We start from the raw sequence: 20,986 nt of genomic DNA, 5'->3' as shown, positions 1-20,986 counted from the left end.
TATAGCAGTTAGCCTTTAATATGCCACACATTTTTGTGTCTTTTTACTTTGTTTTTGTCTTTTTTTAAAAAAATTCCATATGATATTTACATAAGAGAGTCAAACATCTTTACATTTTGCAGATGGAGTCCTAGTGTATAAAATAAAGTTTAAAGTATTTTGTTTTATTTATCTAGGTCAGCAGTCTTATACTACACGTTGAAGAAGCCCACACACTTCCAGCGAAGCATTTTACTAATCCTTACTGTAACATCTACCTAAACAGTGTACAGGTAGCAAAGACACCTGTACGAGAAGGACAGAACCCAGTATGGTCAGAAGAATTTGTATTTGAGTAAGTCTTTTGTTGTAACATTTAAACCTAAATGTTTTGTTCAGTGATATCTATCTGACTTCAGAACAGAAACCACTACCCAAATGGATTCTCCCTCCATCCTTGCAGCTCTCTGAGTAGCTCCCAAGCCTGCCACAGAAGTTTCAACACTGCAGATTTGGGAAGGGCATGAGAGGATAGAAAAGTCCTTTTTATGATACCTTATTCCATCAGATACTTGATTCTATGATGTTGAATCTAACAGTAAGAATATAGATCTAATTTATGTGATTATTTTCAGTTTTTTGTACTTCCCCATCAGTAAATGAAAGTTTTAGAAGATTTGCTTTTTCATAATTGTTTAATTATACAATCTGAGTACCTTTTATTTGTGGCTTTATTAAACTCAATTTAAAAGATATCCCAAGCAGCATTATTTTAATATGCAGTTTTAACAGAAGGAATGGAAATGTGAAACAGATTTTTGTTTGTATTTTTCCTAGTGATCTTTCATCCGATATCAATAGATTTGAAATAAGTCTTAGCAATAAAACAAAGAAGAGTAAAGATCCAGATATATGTAAGTTGATTTTTTAGAAGAAATATACTGTGAAAATTGTAGCAGCAACAGTTGTAGCCTTATTGTTTATGGATTTACTGTAGATAAAAATTGATTATTATTTTTAAAGTGGCTTTTTTATCTGTTAAAATGTTTATATTTAATTGTGTATTTAAACTATTTGTATCCCACCATTTTCCTAAAAAGGAATCAGTGTTTCAAAATTACATTTGATCAGACTTTGTGAAATATAGGCTAAATCTAGTTGGTAATTCCTACTAAAACAGCCCCATTAAATCTATCAATAAATCAATACCTGTGTAACTCCTGCTAATTCAGCAGGATCTATTTTAGCCCTTCATGTAATTGTGAATTGTACAAAAGGCAGCATTGTGCATCTAACTATCTAGTGTGGTGTAGTGGATGGAGTGATGAACTAGGAGTCTGGAGAACACGGTTCACATCCCTGCTTAGCCATGGAAACTCACTGGGAGAATTAGAATGGTAAAACCACTCCTTAAATATCTCACTTCCCTTGAAAAACCATATTAGGGTTGCTATAATTTGGTTCTGACTTGACAGTACATAACTAACACCTAATTAAAGGACAGAAATTGTTTTATTGTCACTGTTCTGCCAGAAGATTAACTTGTCTCTGAACCTTTTTATTTCAAGTGTTCATGCGATGCCAGCTGAGCCGGCTTCAGAAAGGACAGGCAACGGATGAATGGTTTCAGCTTAGTTCACATGTACCTCTGAAAGGTATAGAACCAGGCTCTTTACGTGTCCGAGCAAGGTATTCTATGGAAAAAATAATGCCAGAGGAAGAATACAGTGAATTTAAAGAGGTACTATATTTTAAAATGTATTTTGAAAGGGACTTTAAATAATATTACGACTTGGAAGTTGCTTGCCAGCATGAAGCTTAAATCTGAAACCACCTGTGCTTTTGAAAAGCTCGTTTTAATTTAACTGAGAATTATATAGGCAGTTTTCAAAGTGTTGTCTGTCAAAGAAATTGCATAGCTTTCACAAAAGAAACCCTAGATATTTCAGAGCTGTGGAATGTTCTTTGAGAAATTGCTTAATTATTTCAATTTAGGGCTTTGCCATCTGTTTTTCAGTTGGTACTGCAAAAAGAGCTCCATGTCGTGTATGCCTTATCACGTGTGTGTGGTCAGGATCGAACACTGCTGGCTAGTATTTTACTGAAGATTTTTCTTCATGAAAAAATGGAAGCATTATTGTTGCGAACACTAAATGACAGAGAAATATGTGTGGAAGGTACAGTACAAATATCCCTGTGCATATGTATGTTTGCTCTTCAAAGATCATTTCCACTATTAGTTGCCTTTAAATGTAAGAGTTGCAAACTTAATTTTCTCATTTCATTTATGAATTACATATTTGCTTGTTTTGTTCAGATGAAGCCACTACCTTATTCCGTGCCACCACACTGTCAAGTACGCTTATGGAACAGTATATGAAAGCTACAGCTACACGTTTTGTTCACCATGCTCTAAAGGATTCTATTTTAAAAATAATGGAGAGCAAGCAGTCTTGTGAGGTAAGAAACTAAATACAATAATTTTATTTTCAAACTGGGAATTAAGGCTGTCATTTTGTTATATGAAATTCTAAAGGGTTTGATCTAGGATTTTAATCAGTTTTTAACATCCGAAAATAGTTTTGTATTTTGCTTCTTTGCAGACTTAGTACCCAGTCTGCAGCAAAAATATGACTTTGAATTGGGCTTTTAGACTATAATTTAAAATGAAATGCAATATATTCTGAATTAGTAAAAGCAAAATTTGTAATTGGGTGAATCTGTTAGTGTGGCCAGCCAACAGGCCAGAACAACAGTGTTCTATTTCTAGAATTAGTCAGGCCTAGGTAGTACGTCAGTAGACAAGAGATGGGGGAAGAACTGGACTAGTAGGACTTTGCCATTTGGTGTTCTATTCTGTATTGTTTAATATGCATGAAACCTCAGGAAGAGATCATTCAAGGCTTTGGAATGAGGTGAATCCTTGGGTACCAGAGGTGGTCAGAGGTGCTCTTGCACAATTCTGCTTAGTGCACTTTCCCTGAGTTGACCTAAGTAATCCATGCCTTAGTTACATCATGTCTTAATTATTGTGTTGTGCTCTTTGTGAATCTTCAGTCTGTGAAGTATGCAATAGCTGGACTGCTAACTGGTGCTTGCTTGGTATTGATAATTTGACCCCAATACTAAGAGAGTGACACACACGGTCAGTTGCTTGCTAGGCCTAATTCAAGCTGCTGATTTTAACCTTCAAATCACTAAACAACTTGGAGTTTAGCTGTCTTTGATTGCCTATCTAGTTGTGAACCTGACTGGATTTTAGGAACTTCAAAAGAAGAACTCTTCAGAACAGCTGAAGAAGACGTTCTCCTTTGTAGTCCCAGATTGCAGTGACTTTTCTCAGAGCTGCAATCAGTTTCTACTTTCATTGCTTTTAGGAAGGATATGAAGACAAATGCATAATATTGTTCAATTTATTTTTATTGTTAGTTTTTAATATAGATTTTAATAGGTGTTTGTTGACTTTCATTTAGCTTACTTGCTCTTATTTGTTCTATGTTGATAGTAAGCTACCTTGTGTACTACTTGGCAATATAAAAACAAGAGTAGAAATGTAATAAAATAGTAGGCTAGACACTTTGGTCACAACGTCTGGCTTATATGGCATTTTAGTTTGTCCTGATAAACATATTGCCTAGCTCTGGATTTTATTTGTACTCAGGTACTCTTTGTATTCTGTTCATTTCTTGCACAATCTGTTGATTTAATTGAACCTTAGCCCTAATGGGAAGGTGGCATCTTGTTTTGAGACTTTATTAGATTCTTACTTCCCAGCCCACATTAAGAGCTGTTGGCAAGGTCAGAATCATTGATAGCATAGAATTTCTGAAATCCATAAGCTGGTTGCTGATGTCAAGAGTGCAGTGTGCTGCCAAATAGTGTCATCTCCGAAGAGGGTTCCCCCCCCCCATTATGATTAAATGTGACTGATTTGCATATGGAATATTCATTCATTCAGCTTTACTGATCATTCTTTCTTCCAGTTAAATCCTTCAAAGTTAGAAAAAAATGAAGATGTAAATACTAATTTAACACACCTGCTGAACATCCTTTCAGAACTGGTAGAGAAAATATTCATGGCAGCAGAAATACTACCTCCGTAAGTTCATCACTTATTATTTATTTATTTATTTATTTATTCAATTTATATGCCGCCCAAACTACCCAGAGGTCTCTGGGCGGCTTACAATAATTAAAATTCAATACAGTAAAAGATAAAATAATTAAAATACAATTAAAACACAATTAAAATTGCCATCAGACCCACAGCTAATATTATTTCAATTAAAAGCCTTCTGGAACAGGAAGGTTTTGACCTGGCGCCGAAATGTCATCAGCGTCGGCGCCAGACGAATCTCAGTCGGGAGGGCATTCCATAGTCTGGGGGCAGCTGCCGAAAAGGCCCTTTGTCTACAAGCCGTCCCTCTTACCTCCTTAAGGGACGGCTCTTCCAAAAGGGCCCCCTGGCTAGATCTTAACTGCCGGGTAGGTTCATATGGAAGGAGGCGGTCCTTCAGGTATCCAGGGCCCAAGCCGTTTAGGGCTTTATATGTCAAAACAAGCACTTTGAATTGGGCCCGGGCAGCAACTGGTAGCCAATGTAACTTATACAGAATCGGCTTGATATGTTCCGTGGCAGCTGCACCTCTCACCAGCCGCGCAGCTCGATTCTGGACCAGTTGCAATCGCCAGACCGTCTTCAAAGGCAGCCCCACGTAAAGCGCATTGCAGTAATCTATGCGGGATGTTACCAGTGCATGTGTGACTGTCATGAGACTCCGCTCGTCCAGGTAGGGCCGTAGCTGGTATAATTTCCGCAGCTGAAGGAAGGCGCCCCTGGCCACCGATTCCACCTGGGCTTCCAGTGTTAGACTGGGGTCCAGGAGCACCCCCAAGCTGCGGACCCTGTCCCTTAGGGGGAGTGTAACCCCATTCAGGGCGGGGAAATGGCCCTCCAGCCTGTCCGGTGAAGCACCCACTAACAGCACTTCCGTCTTGTCTGGATTGAGTTTCAATTTATTAACCCTCATCCAGTCCATTATCAGGTCCAGACACGAGTTCAGCACAGAAACTGCCTCACCTGGATTGGTGGAAAACGAGAGGTAGAGCTGAGTATCGTCAGCATATTGCTGACTCCTCAGCCCAAACCTCCTGATGACCTCTCCCAGCGGTTTCATGTAGATGTTGAACAGCATGGGGGACAGTATTGAGCCGTGAGGAACCCCATGACATAACTGCCATGGGGCAGAGCAACTGTCCCCCAGCACCACCCTCCGGACACGGTCAGCCAGGAAGGAGCGGAACCACTGTAAAACAGTGCCCCCAACTCCCAACCCAGCCAGCCTATCCAGAAGGACACCATGGTCGATGGTGTCGAAAGCCGCTGAGAGGTCCAGGAGTATCAACAGGGTCACACTCCCCCTGTCTCTCTCCTGGCAAAGGTCATCGTACAGGGCGACCAAGGCAGTCTCTGTACCAAAACCCGGCCTGAAACCCGATTGAAATGGATCCAGAAAATCCGAAGTCTATAGAATCTTGTGCTTGTTCCTGGTTCATTTTTGGAAATATGTCGTTCGTTCATCCTTTGTTCTCCTAAAATTACTTACTTTTTTATAATTTGGCCCAAATCTTCACAGTATCCCGGATCACACAGTATGGTAAATGTGTCTAAGTATAACAACCATGTGGTGCAGAATCCAGTGTTTTATTACACTTTAAATTCAGTTCTGCTTACTACCAGAAGGGAATAGTGAGAAACATATTTTTTGCTCCACAAGACGCATCGGACCTTAAGACGCACATAATTTTTAGAGGAGGAAAACAGGGAAAATATATTCTGAACCAAATACAGTGGTGCCTCGCTTAGCGATTGCCTCGTTTAACGATGTATTCGCTTAGCGATGAGGTTTTTGGAGCAATTTTGCGCTCCGTTTAGCGATGTTCCCTATGGGGAAATTTCACATAGCGATGTTCTGGACCTTGCCTCACTTAGCGATGACATTTTAGGTCCCCTGTTTTGCTTAGCGATGTTCCGTTTTCGCTATTTTTGTCAATGCACCCTGTCAAACCTACAGTTCAATGCATTCCAATGGTGGGGGAATTCACCAAAAATTAACGAAGAGTCAGAACAAAGCCAAATTAAATTTGCAAAGGTTTTACAAGGTGCATTAACTATTCTAAGCATTTAAAACAGTTTTTGAACATTTTAAGACACTTTAAAAATAGCGAAAACGGACATCGCAAAACCATTGGAATGCATTGAATAGGCTTCAATGCATTCCAATGGGGGAAACATTGTTTCGCTTAGTGATGTTTCCTATGGCGATTTTCGCTTAAGGACGGTAATCCGTTCCCATTGGAACGGATTAACTGGTTTTCAATGCATTCCTATGGGAAATGGTGTTTCACTTAGCAATGTTTTCCCATAGCGATGTTTTTTTGGGAACCAGTTAACATCGTTAAGCGAGGCACCACTGTAGTGTAATAAAATATTTAATAAACTATAACAGAATAACATTTGAACCATGTAAAGTGAACAGCAGTCAACAGTGGCATTAAGAACCATTACCACTGTCATTAACAAATGGAGAGACTTAAAGCTTTGTGTACTCTAGTTTATGTACCATAAATTTAATTCAAGTACATATAGATCATTATCAGCCAGTGATAAGACCTATACCACACTACCTATATTTTACATTTCCTTTCATCCACTTCCTCCCTATGCTTATAGAAATGTCTCAATGACAGGTGAGATTGTTGTGCAACTCTGCCCAGCTACAGCTCAAGCCTATATTAAGTTAGAAATGGTTTGTGTGATTTGGCACTGCATTGAGAGTTCCCTTTTAATTGTGTGGAGGATAAATAGTGGAATTAAACTATTTAACAGCTGGTTTTCCTTATTTACTTTAGGTTATGCAAAAGAACAGCAACACAAAGCTTAACCTATTCACCAGCAGTAGCACATGCTCAGCATAAGACCAAATCTCGGGTTTCTGACCTAATTGAACATTTATAGCATGCAAGGCACAACAGCCATGAACAATGTTCTTGACAAGCCAAAAAACTGAATACAAACTATAGTAGCTGAAATCAGGAAGCAGGTACTGTAATCCAGTTAAAAGTCACAAGGCACAGTTAGTTTCCTATACATTCTCTATTAGATGCCCAGAACTAGTTGAAAAGTTTGCAAGTCAAATCCAAATTTCTCATAAGAATGCATTGAAAATTAATTAATGCATTTTTATGGGGAAAAAAGGTCAGACACTTTTAAAAAATTAAAAGAAAGTCACCAGGTACTGTAGACTGAGCCCAGCTCTTCACAGTGCCTTGGTAGACCCCAGATCAGTCAAAAAAAAAAAAGCCCCAAACAGCTAAAAGGTAGCCGGCAGCCATTTTGTGCTCTTCTCCGCTCCTGCCCCCTCCCCTCTCCCCACCTAACAGCTGATCGGCGCTGGTTTGATATGCTTCCCAGGCAAGCAGGTTTCAACTCAAATGAGCACCTTTTCACCCAAGCAGGATTTAACCCAAAACAAGCAGCTTTTAAAGAATAACAAGCAGATTTTTAAGGCAAGCATGCACGTTTCTACACAAGCAGGTTTCAACTCAAACGGAGCACCTTTTCACCCAAGCACAGTTTAACCCAAAACAAGCAGCTTTTAAACTACATTTTACATTTTAAAATGACAATACCAGGCAGTCTCTTCACTAACTGAAAGTTTGAATTTTCCCGCTTTCCCTGCCTTCCCTGCATATTAGGTATGCTAATATCTGTGCACTGGAGGATTGTGGGAGGAACATTCCAGCCCCTGATGGGGGTCCTGTGGGGCACCCCAAAACACTGAGTAGGTCTCTTGGCCTCTTTCAGGACTGGGGCTATGCAGCCCTGCTCTGATCAGGAGGTGCAGCCGGGGTGTCACCATGCCTTTTGGGGGATAGGGCACAGAAAGGGGAAGAATTTTCAGGGGCCATTCCAACTTATACCTGGCAGGGGAAATACCATTATTATAAAAGTGGTTTTCCCAGGGTATTGCACTTTGGATGAGCTGACCCCTGTGATTTCCCCAAATGTGGGAAAATCAACTGCCTAAGTGGGGGACTGTGTTTATGGTTTCTCCTGGTCTTTCTAAAATCACCCTTTCCCCTTTGGTCCTTGGCTGTTTTCACTGCCTGCTGCCATAGGCCTGTTGGCCTTGCTGGTTTTCCAGGTGGGCTGCAGGAAGCAGATCCTGGAAAGCTAGCAGTGCAGAATGGTGAGGTCCAAACAGCAAGCAGTCTCTGGTGCCAGTTCAGAGGCCTCCCAGCATGGCAGTGGGAGGCTTCTGGGTGGTGGTGGCTGAACCCTTTTTTACTGTATTTACTCCATAAGATGCACATACTTTCTCCCCCTCTATTTGGGGGGGAGTGCGTCTTATGGAGCGAAAAATACGGTAACTTCTTCCCTGTTTTTCTAGCAGTAGCTTCTGCTACTGTTACAGAGGATTTCCAGGCCTGTGTAGCAGATCTTCAGTATATGTAAGGGACTTTCAGTGGATGTAAGAGGATGGGAAGATTAGTGAAAAGTGCCTTCTCTTGAACTGCTCCCAGTGCATTCTAACAGCTTTCTTTTAGAGATTTACTTTGTGACACACAAAAGCCAGGATTCACTGGTGCATTTCTGCTGGATACTCTGCTTTGACCAGAACTGATGATCCCTCCTGCAGCCTCTTATGCACCATGAAAACCTTTGTGAAAAGTCTGGGAAATCCTTTGGAGCAAGCTTATGGTGTCACAGAGGGCTTTAGGACAGAAGGCAAGAAAATCCTGATATTCCTGGCTTTGGATATAGATGTACACCATTGTGTTTTAGTGAATGTGATGCTCCAGCTCATGAATAAGTTGTTCCGGAATATAGTATGCTTAAGAAATAGGACCCACTTCACTATAGATATCGTCAACTAAAAACAGCAGGAAATAAAAACTTGTTTTAAGCAAAGATACCTGTACTTGGGTGAACAGTAGAATTTCTATGATGGGAAAACATCAAATCTAGTTTTGTTAGCTCTTAATTTTACTCACATCTCACGCAGCTTGTGGTCCAAGCAGTGAGATGCGTCATCTTGCTAGTTTTAGGATGTGCATCCCCTTCCTCTGGCCCCTGCCTTCCTATTACTTTAACATCTGAAGAGAACTGCAATATTTGTTTTGGGGGTACTGCACCCAACCAACTTGTTATATCAACAAGTTGGTTGATATAAGCAGATGAGAACTTGCATGAATTTTAGTGCAGTAACATGAAATATTTGTGTCATATCTGCTTTACAATACAGTATTTGCCAAACATTTGGACTTGAGGGCACCTTTCTTTGCTATTCCTACACTAATATACACTAATTTTTATGCTAAGTTTCTGAATCTGTTTTTGATAGGACATTGAGGTATATATATGGGTGTTTACAAAAATCTGTCCAGAATAAATGGCCGGCTAATACAACTATGAGAACGAGAGTGGTTAGGTAAGATGTTCTTGCTTCTTGATTCTTTTGGACTTTCTACCTCAAAATGTTTAGAATGGTGAAAAAAATTCAAAGCTGATATTAACCATTGAATTCTCATGGTTTAGGCTACGCAGCTTTCATAATGAACCACATGCAGATGTATACGTGTGTATCTTATTCAATAAATTTGTCGTAGCAGGATTCAAAATTAAAATGAAACACTTCACAAGTAAATAATATAAAATACTAGAACACAAAAATACAAGAAAAACAATAATACAGTCTTTCCTCAAAAGGGAATTTGAAGAGGTGTGGCTGTAGTGTCTTGACTAATTTATCTTCTGTAAAACATAAAAGTCCCTAAAATATAAAACTGCTGGCTGGGTAGCTCAATGAGCTAGTTAGAGGTTGTGAGTTCAATTCCCCACTGTGCCTCCAGGGAGAAGAGCCAGTCTGTGTGGCCTTGGATAAGTTGCACAGTTCCAGGATGCCCCCAGAAGGAGGGAATGGTAAACCACTTCTACTATCCACCTAGACGACCCTAGGAAGAGTTACCATAAGTCAGAATTGACTTGACAGCACATGTTTATTATTTATTATTAAAACATAAAACTAAGAACAGGACATCATAGAAGTCTGAAAGTGCTAGGGCAGCGGATACAGGAAATTACTAAAACTGATCATTTCTTTCTGTTATCTTTGTTAAGTGGTAAATTGCTGCAGTTTCTGTGTAAAATACACAGTAAATTGGTACTCTGTATCCACCCAGATAGTGTAATAATTTATATATGATAATAAGATAAATGCTATTATGGCAAAGTGAAAGATTTCTTTACTTCTTTGGGAGTTTCTTCAAAATGGTAAGGGGAATTATTCTACAATTCAGGAACACATATGTGTGGAATGGTCATCTGTATTTGTCATATTCTGCAAAGGAAAATGATACAAAATATAATAAGTGAAGATTGTCTTAAGATGTTTATGGAGAGAGTTCTTATTAATCATTGCTCTACTAAACAGATGTTTTAAACAGCATTTTTCTTGTACTAGTTCCCATATTGACTTATTATGTATTTTTTCCAGTGGTTTTGTTTTTCTTCGGCTCATTTGTCCAGCCATTCTGAATCCACGGATGTTTAATATCATCTCAGGTAAGTACTTTAGGTGATGATGGTTGTTTATTAAGATAACAAGTATCTGTGCTTAATTTTTAGTATATTCCTGAGACTAAATTCTGACTGAATAGTACATAAGGAAGTGTCCACTGCTAATATGGCATACTATGATTAATATATCATTACCCACATTGGATGGATGGGTGGAGAAGTATAATGGGGTTGCATAGGCTTAGGGCAGTTGTTCCCAACTTCCTTTCACTTCTGTACCCTTTGGCAGCCCATTTCCATATATTGTACCCTTCATATTAGCAAAATGTCTGTAATTAATATGGTTGCTGGACTCACTGGACAGAGGTGCCTGCTTATATATACAGTGGTGCCTCGCTTTACGAGCGCTCCGTTTGACGACGAAATTGCTTGATGTTGAAGATTTTGCAATCGCAGAAGCGATTACAAAACAATGTTCCCTATGGGGGAATTTCGCTTTGCGATGATCGGTTCCCTGCTTTGGTAACCGATCATCGCAAAGCGATGATTTTCGCACAGCTGATCAGTGGTTTAAAAATGGCTGCCGGGTAAAAAAATGGCCGCCCGCTGTTTTCTGGGACGGATTCCTCGCTGCACAGGCAGCAAAAATGGCCGCGCTATGGAGGATCTTCGCTGGACGGTGAGTTTGAAGCCCATAAGAACGCATTAATTGGGTTTAATGCGTTTCTATGGTTTTTTAATATCACATTACGTTTTCGTTCAACAGCAATTTTGCTGGAACACTGTACACTGGTACTGGCATGTTCAAATGTTCATGAAGTGGAGGAGACTAAAAGCTGAATCTGTGAGGGGTGTGCCACTAAGCATGTGTACTATAGTGGTATGTTCACAACACATTGTTTCAGGAGGGACTCCCCACCATGTACCAGAATAACAGAGTAAGGGAATGGGGTTTTTCTTGAGATTATATAACAAAGAAGACCCACTCCACCACTTGTCATAATATTCAATTGATTTTACAAATTCTGACTTGTATCTTGTCTTACACTGTTGGCGTTTGTGCCTTTTCCCACCATTATTCTTGTGTGTGTGCATGTACCCCTAAATGTTCTAGTTTGTAACCATTGGGGTACATGTACCCCAGGATGGGAATCACTGGCTTAGGTCATTGTTTGCTGTCTGTTCCATATTGCCCTCTTCCCTCTCTCTCTCTCTTTTTTTTTTTGGGGGGGGGGAGGAAGTATTCTAGTAAAGAGATTCCCTTTCAGTCAGCTATGAGTGTACTACTTAAAGCCAGCTTAACCACTTACATTCTGCCTTTAAGAGAAGGAAGCAATCTTTCATGTTTACACTAATTATCTGACCTAAAGGTAGCTTCCAGCACACTCTGGTGATCCATCACTATGTTACATTGTTACATCATCAGTTGTAAATTATAAACTTTTTGATCTCAGATTCTCCCTCGCCTACTGCTGCAAGAACATTGACGCTGGTCGCCAAATCTGTGCAGAACCTGGCAAATCTAGTTGAATTTGGAGCAAAGGTAGATATGAAACTTTAAATATAAGTGATCTTTTTTGTATATTTTAAAGTTAGAACTAATTTGCATACTCTGTTCTCAATGGACAGATAACATGTAATCAAGTCCCTCTATTCCTTTAATAGCTGCTCGAGTGAGGCAAGTAAACCTAAGTAGTAAGCCACGTGCATTTGACTTGGAAAGTGTCTTCCAGTTGGAGAAGACCATTTTGGGCTAAGGAGACTGTTGTCTGACTGTGTATGAAACAGATTCATGTATTTGTACACATTGGGTTCCCTTTGAATGATAGTCATGCCATTGTAGGCAATGACATTTGGAAGACACTTAAGTCTTTGTGTTAAGTCTTGAGTCCTGTCTTCGTATTCCCAGCTCCTTTTGAGCTCGTGCATTGCATTTCTAGCATAGGGATTAAGAGAATGTATTGCTAGTTTAAAGTACTAGTTGGTATCCTTGTTCTGTCTGGAAGTGATTGCTCTTTGTCTTCTTGACTGATTGAAGGAGAGCCATAACCACCAGTTTTAAAAAAAAAACTATCTGTCCAACATTGCATATCAGCATACTTTGAAATGGTGGTTGACAAAGTGTACTATTTTGAAGCATTGTTTTGAAAATTTTCATCTTGGAGTTAAAAAACATAGTTTTAAAAATAACACACAGTTATTCTGGGGTTACAGAAATAAAATGCAGAAAGACAGAACAATTATTCCATAGTCTCCACACTTGATTTCTGCACTGGGTTCTACATAGCATTTTGCTTGAAGATGACTTCATAGTGTCAGCTTATGTAGGATATCCCCTGTTAATGACAGTTGGGCAGCAAGCTTATAATAAGCATGTTTTGTGTCAGCAGCATTGGTTGCCACTTTGTTTCTATGCCTAATTCAAACTATTGGCTTAAATTTTTAAAAAATACTGTTGTCTAGCACCCTTCCCCTTACCTCTCCACAGTGACCTACTTACCCATTGTAAGCTCGTGCATTGCATTTCTAGCATAGGGATTAAGAGAATGTATTGCTTGCTGTCTGTTTCTGATTGACAAAATGAATAGGAAGCCAAATGGCAGACTGTTCTGTCATCTCAAACATTTGGAATTTCCTCTCAGAATATAAGTTAGGAAGGCATCAGCATTGTTGCCCTTTAGGAAAAAAATGTAAAAACTTTCCTGTCCACCAAGTCCTTTTGTGAGGATTTAATCTAGTTTGGCATCTATAGCTTCAAAAATGTTCATATAATTTAAAAATTGTTGTTACATTTATGTTTTAGCATGAGCATTGTGAGAGACATAAAATGTGTTATGAACAGTAGGCATACGTAATATGCACATCAAAACTGAGAACCATCACATGCTTCTCTAAATACTTGTGAGATGAATAAGAATAATATCAATGAAGTAATTTTAATTTTAGGAGCCCTATATGGAAGGTGTAAATCCTTTTATCAAGAATAACAAACATCGGATGATCATGTTTTTAGATGAACTTGGGGTAAGACCATTGATTTCTACCATCTGTCTTAGTCTTCTAAATAAATGTCTTAGACATCTACTTAAGAAATTACATGAAGTGGTAAAAATAAGGGCTCTTCTAGCTTTTTCTGTTAGGTTAGGCATCCTTCAGTCTCGAAAAACTATGGTAATGTGCACTGTATGGACCCTGCTAAGGTGATGGATACAATTATTGCCTCTTGTAGGGCTTCCACAAGCCACATGCATGGGATTTCATGGCAGCTTTCCAAAGATGTGCAGCAGGAAAAGGATGTTTGGCAGTTAGATAATCACTTCCCTCAATGTTAGCCTTTTTATAGACGGAGCAGATAGAGGCATCAGGATTGGTATGCTAAATAGACAATTTGTGGCTCTTTTTTTGTTACCGCACGGTAGGGAAGGGAAGTTGCTGAACTCTCACCCTGATGCCAAACAATTCCTTGGATGCTGGACCTTGTTATCTTCCCATGGTTTGTAGTTATCCTTTTTGGGACCTTCTCAAAGATTGGTTTTGTTGAAACTTCTGTCAAGAAAAGTTGTATTCCTCCTGGGCATAACTTCTGTGCAGAGTCCTGGAACTGAATTCCTTATCAGTTCATTCATTGTACTTTTTTTCCCTAGAGTAGTGGTTGTACAGTGGTTGTACAGTCTCCCTCCCTTGATAACAGTGGCTTTAGTAAATATTTTTCTTCAGGATGGTCTCCTCCGCTATATATAAAAAAGGAATTCTGGTAACTCACCATGAGATTTTCATTTTGTATAGAGGGAAGAGGACAGCAAGCACCCTTGCCCTTGAAAAATGATCAGAGGAGGTCATGCTAGCATTGTGTTTAAGGAGCACCTATCTAGATTGTTTTGCTTTCTTGTTCTTATGTTCCATGTTTCTTCGGTGGAGACAAGGTTGGTGAGTCAGGGTTTTCCTCCCACTCTAGAGAGAACTCTGGACCAGTTTGATTGGTTTAAAATGCATGCTGTCCAGGAGAATTAGGTGGACAATCTTTTTTTCAGAATGTCCTCCTTCCACTATACAGTACAAAATTAACATCTCATGATTCGTGCCAGTGTTTCTATATTCCCCATTATAAGGCTGTTCCACTGTTGTCATGTGGCCTCCAGTCTCATTACTCAGACCTCATTATATGCACTCTGGAAAAGTCCAAATGCTGAAGTTAGTCCACCTTCTTTATGCCTCTTGAAAATATCTCTGTCAAAATCAGGCTTTTAAAAAAGCTCTGTTACCACCAACAGAGATTTTTTAAAAGCTTTAATATATTGTGTTGAGGTTAGGAGCGATCAACTGCTGGTTGGAGTTAAGAGATGGGGATAAGTCCTTGAAGAGTTGGTAGGACTTTGCTGTATCGGTAGGCCATAACTGCTCTGTGAGCTGGAGGTTCCCCACTGGTACTCTAAAGTGTAGCCATTGTTTTAAAATGTAATTTCATGTTGCTATGTTTTGTTAGAATCTGTGCTTATCTTAGTGATTTGTTCTAACTTTGTGAGACAGTCTCCATGTGTTGTGTGTATAGTTCTTGTCTGCTAAGTCCTGTCTTTGTATTCCCAGTTCCTTTTGAGCTCGTACATTGCATTTTTCTTATGTGGATAATGGTTCAAAGCACATAAACAAGAGAGGTTACTGTAATGATCATCCTCTACTTGCGTTTACTGAGGAAAGCTAAAAACCCAGTTTAAACCATGTACATTGGAAAAGTAGAGCATCCTGATTGGAGGCATGGCACAATGTCATTTCTGTGAAGTGCTGTCTAGTAAGAAATTCTGTGTATCAGCAGCTTGTGGAGCTCTCATGATCCTACAATCTTTGTTGTCCTTCATAGTTCAGCTGAGAATATTTTCACCCTTGTGCTGTTTCATGTTTAAAAGAAGCACTTCCAATTAGGCTTTTCGTTCCTTTGGGGAAACAGACAGAGTTTCTGTACTCTTTGGTGTGAGACAGGTGGCAAGAGTGGTAGCTCTCCCACTGGTGTGCCATCCCTTTCTCTTACCGCTGAGAAAGAGATAGACCTTGCCAGCCTCGTATCCCAAGAGAACAGAGCAGTGAGGGACAGATACACAGGAAATAGAAGGAGAAATACAAAAGTGAACTGCTGAAGGAACTTAGGGGAAAATGGTGGGAATAGAGTGGAAGAAGAGGGTGGAGATAGAGGTGGGAACGGCAGATATAAAGAAGAGGAAAGACCAGTTACCACCAGGTTGGGAGTGGGTCTGGATGGAGGATCCCTGGACTGGTGCATGGGAAAGGCTGAGGGTCCCAAAGGAGGAGGCGGACTATAGAAAAGAGAGAAATCCCTCTGGGACCCTCTTATTGGGGAGAAGCAGAAGCCAGAGAGTAGAGGAGAAAGCTAAGAGAAGAAAAAGAAAGTAGCAAGAGAAAGGAAGGAGGCTGGAATGGAGGGTGAGCGAAATGAGGATGAAGGGGTATAGGGAGGACCCTGGAAGTCACACACAGCTGTTGGATGTTCTGTGTGGGTGGATGGCCGGGACGACGACACCGTGCCCCTGCTGGAAGGTGAAGCGGGACAGGCAGTGAACCCGAATTTATGTATAGATTGGCCGGGTGCATGGAGCTTGGGTGAAGGGAACCCATTCCTAGATGAAGAATGGAAGCCCCTGGCTGACCCGTTGTCAGAAGGAGAAAAACGTTGGAATAATTGTTGACGCCAGTTATTTGTTGAACACACCAATAAACATCACCTGTTTCTAAATTACAAAAATCTCCTGATTTATTTGAATGAAGAAAGGAGCCTGAAGCTGAACCCTCACATATGAGTGGATTGTGGAAGTGATGGGAGGAAATAGGAAATGTTTGCTAAGCTGGTGATAATAAACATGGTATGCATTGGGTTTCTTACTGTTCTGTAAAAAAATGGTTCTAAATGATTTTTAATGCTCTTTTGTTCAAGAATGTTCCTGAACTTCCAGACACTACAGAGCCCTCTAGGACTGATCTGTCACGTGATCTAGCAGCTCTCCATGAAATTTGTGTGGCACATTCTGATGAGCTTCGAACACTGAGTAATGAGCGCGGAGCAATGCAGGTAGAAGCTATTACAGAAACTGGCTTTTCTTTACATAGTTTAACTATCATTTGCAGACATAAAAATTATTTATGAAGCTATTGGGAAAGAAAATGCACTCATTTGATTGAGTTGTAAATATGCCATAACTTTAGGATGTGGAGATGCACTACAGTAGAACAGTAAAACAAAATGGATAAAACTATGTGTGCAATGAATTTGTACCTCTGATGCATCTTCATTTTGATGTGGGTCTCTATAAAATATGAAATAAGAATCATCTAATTCTTCTTGTGAAAATTTGCTCTTCAGGCTTTTTAATTATTCTACATAGGTTCTGTCCTGTCCTTTGCACATGGCAGATATCAAAGCAATGTGATTTATTCAGTCCTTTAACATTAAGACACATTTTGCCATATAGAAGCATTAACATCAAATAGAAGTTCCAACAGTTATCAAGAGTTGCCAGACATGTTACCTTAACTCATTACAGTGGTGCCTCGCATAGCGAGGTTAATCCGTTCCGGATTAACCTTCGCTATGTGAAAACATCGCTGTACGGATCAAAAAAAGCCATTGGAATCATTGGAATCATTGGATCAAAAAAAGCCATTAAACATCGTTTAATGCGTTCCAAATTGGCAGAAAACTCACCGTACAGCGATGTTTTCCAGGTCCGGCAGCCATTTTCGCACCCGTAGTAAGCGAGGGGAGGGCGCAAAAACGCTGCGCGCGGCCATTTCGGCCGCAGCGAGACCGCGGATCAGCTGTTCGGCGGGTCCAAAAATGGCCGCCGGAACACCCGAAATGGCGTTTTCGCACAGCGTTTTCGCACCCTCCCCTCGCTTACCAAGGGCACGAAAATGCTGCCCGCGGCCATTTCAGGTGTTCCGGCGGCCATTTTGGACCCGCTGAACAGCTGATCCGCGGGTCGCAAAGCGAAGGTCGGTAAGCGAAATGCTTACCGATCTTCGCTATGCGAATTTCGCCCATTGGGGCCGACGCGATGCCTTCGCATTAGCGATCCCGGAAAAGGGATCGCTATGCGAATTCATCGCTGTACGGGGCGCTCGTTAAGCGAGGCACCACTGTATTTATCTAGGTTTGTAAGGGAGTTTATTTCTTTGAGGCTGTGTTTTGAATTTTTATATGCACAAGTTTATTATGGATAAAGTGATTGTACATCTTCAGTATGGAATTTAACATTAATATACTATATGTAGACTTTATATTTCCCTTATATGTGAAGCAGTGTATAGACTGACTATAAGTTGAATATAGCAAGTCAGGTAGATATTCAAGGACCGTTGTAAAATAATAGTTGTAGTGTTGTGCACTGGATCTAGACATGCACAAAAGAGAACTTGGCTAAGTCAGCATTCCTGTGGGTGAAAGTGAGATGTGTTTTATCCATTCTACCTCCTCCTGGATTCCTTAAAGTCTGAGAGGACCTTGAAAAGAGTGGTAGGGGCAGTAGGGCTGAAGAGGAAATTGGCAGAATTTGTTACTCCTTATACCAGTAGTTTCTTCTCACTCCAGCTTGCTTCCATAAAATAGACAATTCTGTTTAAGGCAGCAGGTCTGGATACAGCCAACCATGTTTGAAGTCTAGATGCATCCTTTATGTGCAGGTTGCATTGCTAGACCTATGTTATAAAATAGAATTGCAAATAATAACTTGCTTTAAATTTGTTGGGAGTATTAATACCAATTGCATTCAGATAAATGTTAAGGCACTCATATTAGTTAGGGAAATTTTAGTTTTAATTTCCATAGTCAACATTTAAAAGCAATCTAATGACATAAAGAATCAAATTAAACTTATTTTCTTTAAAATGGGCAGAGAATCTTTGGCCCTCCAAATTATGTTGAACTGTGACCCCTACCTTGTTTCCCCAAAAAGAAGACCTAACCTGAAAATAAGCTCTATTATGATTTTTCAGGATGCTCGTAATATAAGCCCTATCCCAAAAATAAGCCCTAGTTACTGTATTTTTTGCTCCATAAGATGCACTTCCCCCCCCAAAAAAAGGTGGGGGGGAGCCTTTGTGTCTTATGGAGCAAAGGTGGCAATTTTGCCCCCACTGGCCCTGTGGGGGGTGCCTCCCAAGGGTCTGAGTGAGCCTTCCAGGACCCTTGCGACACTCCCCCACCCCCACGGGGCCAGAGTCTCTAAAGGGTCCTGGAACACACCCTAGGACCCTTTGGAGGCTCAGCCAGCCCCCCCTCGGAGGCCAGAGGGGGCAAAATCGCCACCTTCTGGGACTCTTGAGGCTTGGGAAGCTTCAGAAGAGTCCCTGAAGGTGGCAATTTCATCCCCTCTGGCCTCCGGGAGGGCTGGCTGAGCCTCCAAAGGGTCCTAGGGTGTGTTCCATAAGACAGACCTCTCCATAAGGCTCACCAAATTTTTAGGAGAAGAAAACTTTTTTTTCTTGTTTTCTTCTAAAAATTTGGTGCGTCTTATGGAGAGGTGCATCTTATGGAGCAAAAAATACGGTAAGTCAAACTTCGCCGTCCACCATTGTGCAGCAACCAGAAGAAGATGACATGGCTATATTTGAATAAATGTAGATTGTTGTACATTAAAAAATATATATCCCCTGAAAATAAGCCCTAATGCAGGGGTATCCAACCTTTCACCTTCCCTGGGCCACGTTAGATGAAAATTTGGTTTGGGCCACACATAAATTTGGTTTGGGCCGCATGGGGGGCAGCCCTGGCCATCCTCCGAAGCCCCGCTCCAAGCGCACTTACTGGCTGCTGCGATCTCAGACAGCAGAGGCTGCCAGCTTCAACTCCAGTGGCTTTATGGGGCCGGGAGGGGTCCACCTATTGACAGGGATGGCACAGTGCAGTCACGCAGCTCCCCTCCCCTCCCGCTCCTTCCTTCCTTCCCTCTCTCCCCCCTACCGTTATGAAGTGCCCCGGCCGCATTCCAGCCGCAAGCGCCGGCAGTGTAACTTGAAACTTTGGAATTTCTTTAAAAATAAAAAAAATGCACTGGGCCGCATTATGAGCTGACCTGGGCTGCATGCGGCCCTTGGGCCGCAGGTTGGACAAGCCTGCCCTAATGCATTTTTGGAGCAAAAAATAATATAAGACCCTGTCTTATTTTTGGGGAAACACAGTATCATTTCTAGCTAATTGTGATAATTATCAGAGTTACAATGGAGGGTTACACACAGTCCAACTCTGTTTAAAAGCTTCAAGAAAAGCTGTAGATCAAAAGAACAAGATGTTTTAAAATGTAATAAAAATGTTGCTCATGCCCTAATTATCATGTTGTTTGTTTGTTTTGTAGCATGTATTGAAGAAATTGCTGGCAATTACAGAACTGCTGCAACAAAAGCAAAACCAGTATTCAGTGTCTAACAACATCAGGTAGCAGTTTTCTGTGTGATCCAGCATGTCCTATATGACAATTTTCACCAGAATCACTTCCTTTTCGCTCTTGCCAAAAATAGCACACACATTCACAGTTCCAGTGATGTGTGAACTATGCAAAACAAAAAACAAAACAAAAAACCCAATCTGTTGGTGACGGACTGTACCAGCAGCTTTAAGCTATCTGTGCAGGACACTTGCACTTTCTTCCACTTGGAACAAATCTTCACAACCTCTGAGCCTTGGTGTACAGATCACCTCCCACAGGAAAAAAAAATACTGTGACTGTCTCTCTGAACTTTAAGGTTATTTCAACACCTTCAGTTGCCAAAGTCTTGCTGTCTCTTAGAAAACCTGTTGTCAACTGCCAAGGAAAAGTTTTGATAGCAGATTATAACTGGATATAACACATTTTACTGTAATTTGACTGGTTGCAACTATGAGAACTGTTGAACCACTTTAATCTGTATTTACAGCTTCCAGAGTTTGATAGGAAATCTTTGCTGTACACTTTTTATACCATTTGATTTATCTTGTTTGGAATTGTGCTGAAAGAATATGCAGACTGGGTTTTGTCAGCTTTGGGGTTTTTTTGTGGGGGGATGTCACTTATTGTTTGAATAATTTTTCCATCAAGGACTGTATATCCAGATAAATCACAGTGCTTTTTTGTAAAATGTTTACAATAGTAAATAATAAGAATTCATTAAGTTTATTGATTATTGTATCAGGCATGCATGCATTCATTAAAACCATTTTATAGCAATACATATCACTGCTTTTCTACCTAATGCCTCAGTTTAATTATTTGGGGGTTGGGTGACCTGTAATGCTTCTATATATAACTACTGAAAAAGGATCTACAAATTCTTTTGCATTTTTTGGATGATGATTCACACTAGGTGCTTTGTTTGTATGGCCAACAAACAACACCTGTCTTCCTTCCCTATCTGCTCCTGCCCTAACAGTTGAAACAAGCTTTTCCA

General features: G+C 40.4%; 1 protein-coding gene and 1 pseudogene across 2 annotated transcripts in view; both read left to right on the top strand.

Annotated features, from left to right (window-relative positions):
- RASA1 (RAS p21 protein activator 1) overlaps positions 1 to 20,786 on the top strand; it is a 97,502-nt gene extending 76,716 nt beyond the window's left edge. For both annotated transcript variants that reach the window (XM_072992578.2, XM_072992579.2), the window contains 12 exons: positions 177 to 334; positions 817 to 893; positions 1,548 to 1,720; positions 1,997 to 2,156; positions 2,297 to 2,439; positions 3,963 to 4,078; positions 9,387 to 9,473; positions 10,539 to 10,606; positions 12,016 to 12,104; positions 13,508 to 13,585; positions 16,503 to 16,637; positions 19,918 to 20,786. In XM_072992578.2, coding sequence (XP_072848679.2) covers positions 177 to 334; positions 817 to 893; positions 1,548 to 1,720; positions 1,997 to 2,156; positions 2,297 to 2,439; positions 3,963 to 4,078; positions 9,387 to 9,473; positions 10,539 to 10,606; positions 12,016 to 12,104; positions 13,508 to 13,585; positions 16,503 to 16,637; positions 19,918 to 20,001 — 1,368 coding nt within the window. In that variant the 3' untranslated portion in view covers positions 20,002 to 20,786. The remainder of the gene's footprint in view (positions 1 to 176; positions 335 to 816; positions 894 to 1,547; positions 1,721 to 1,996; positions 2,157 to 2,296; positions 2,440 to 3,962; positions 4,079 to 9,386; positions 9,474 to 10,538; positions 10,607 to 12,015; positions 12,105 to 13,507; positions 13,586 to 16,502; positions 16,638 to 19,917) is intronic.
- On the top strand, positions 7,955 to 8,098 carry LOC140705229 (U1 spliceosomal RNA; annotated as a pseudogene).
- Positions 20,787 to 20,986: the final 200 nt, after the last annotated feature.

This window comes from Pogona vitticeps, chromosome 2 (genome assembly GCF_051106095.1).
Source record: "Pogona vitticeps strain Pit_001003342236 chromosome 2, PviZW2.1, whole genome shotgun sequence".
NCBI lineage: Eukaryota > Metazoa > Chordata > Lepidosauria > Squamata > Agamidae > Pogona > Pogona vitticeps.
The sequence above is the reverse complement of the archived record's forward strand: the minus strand, read 5'-3'. Positions and strand labels throughout refer to the sequence as shown.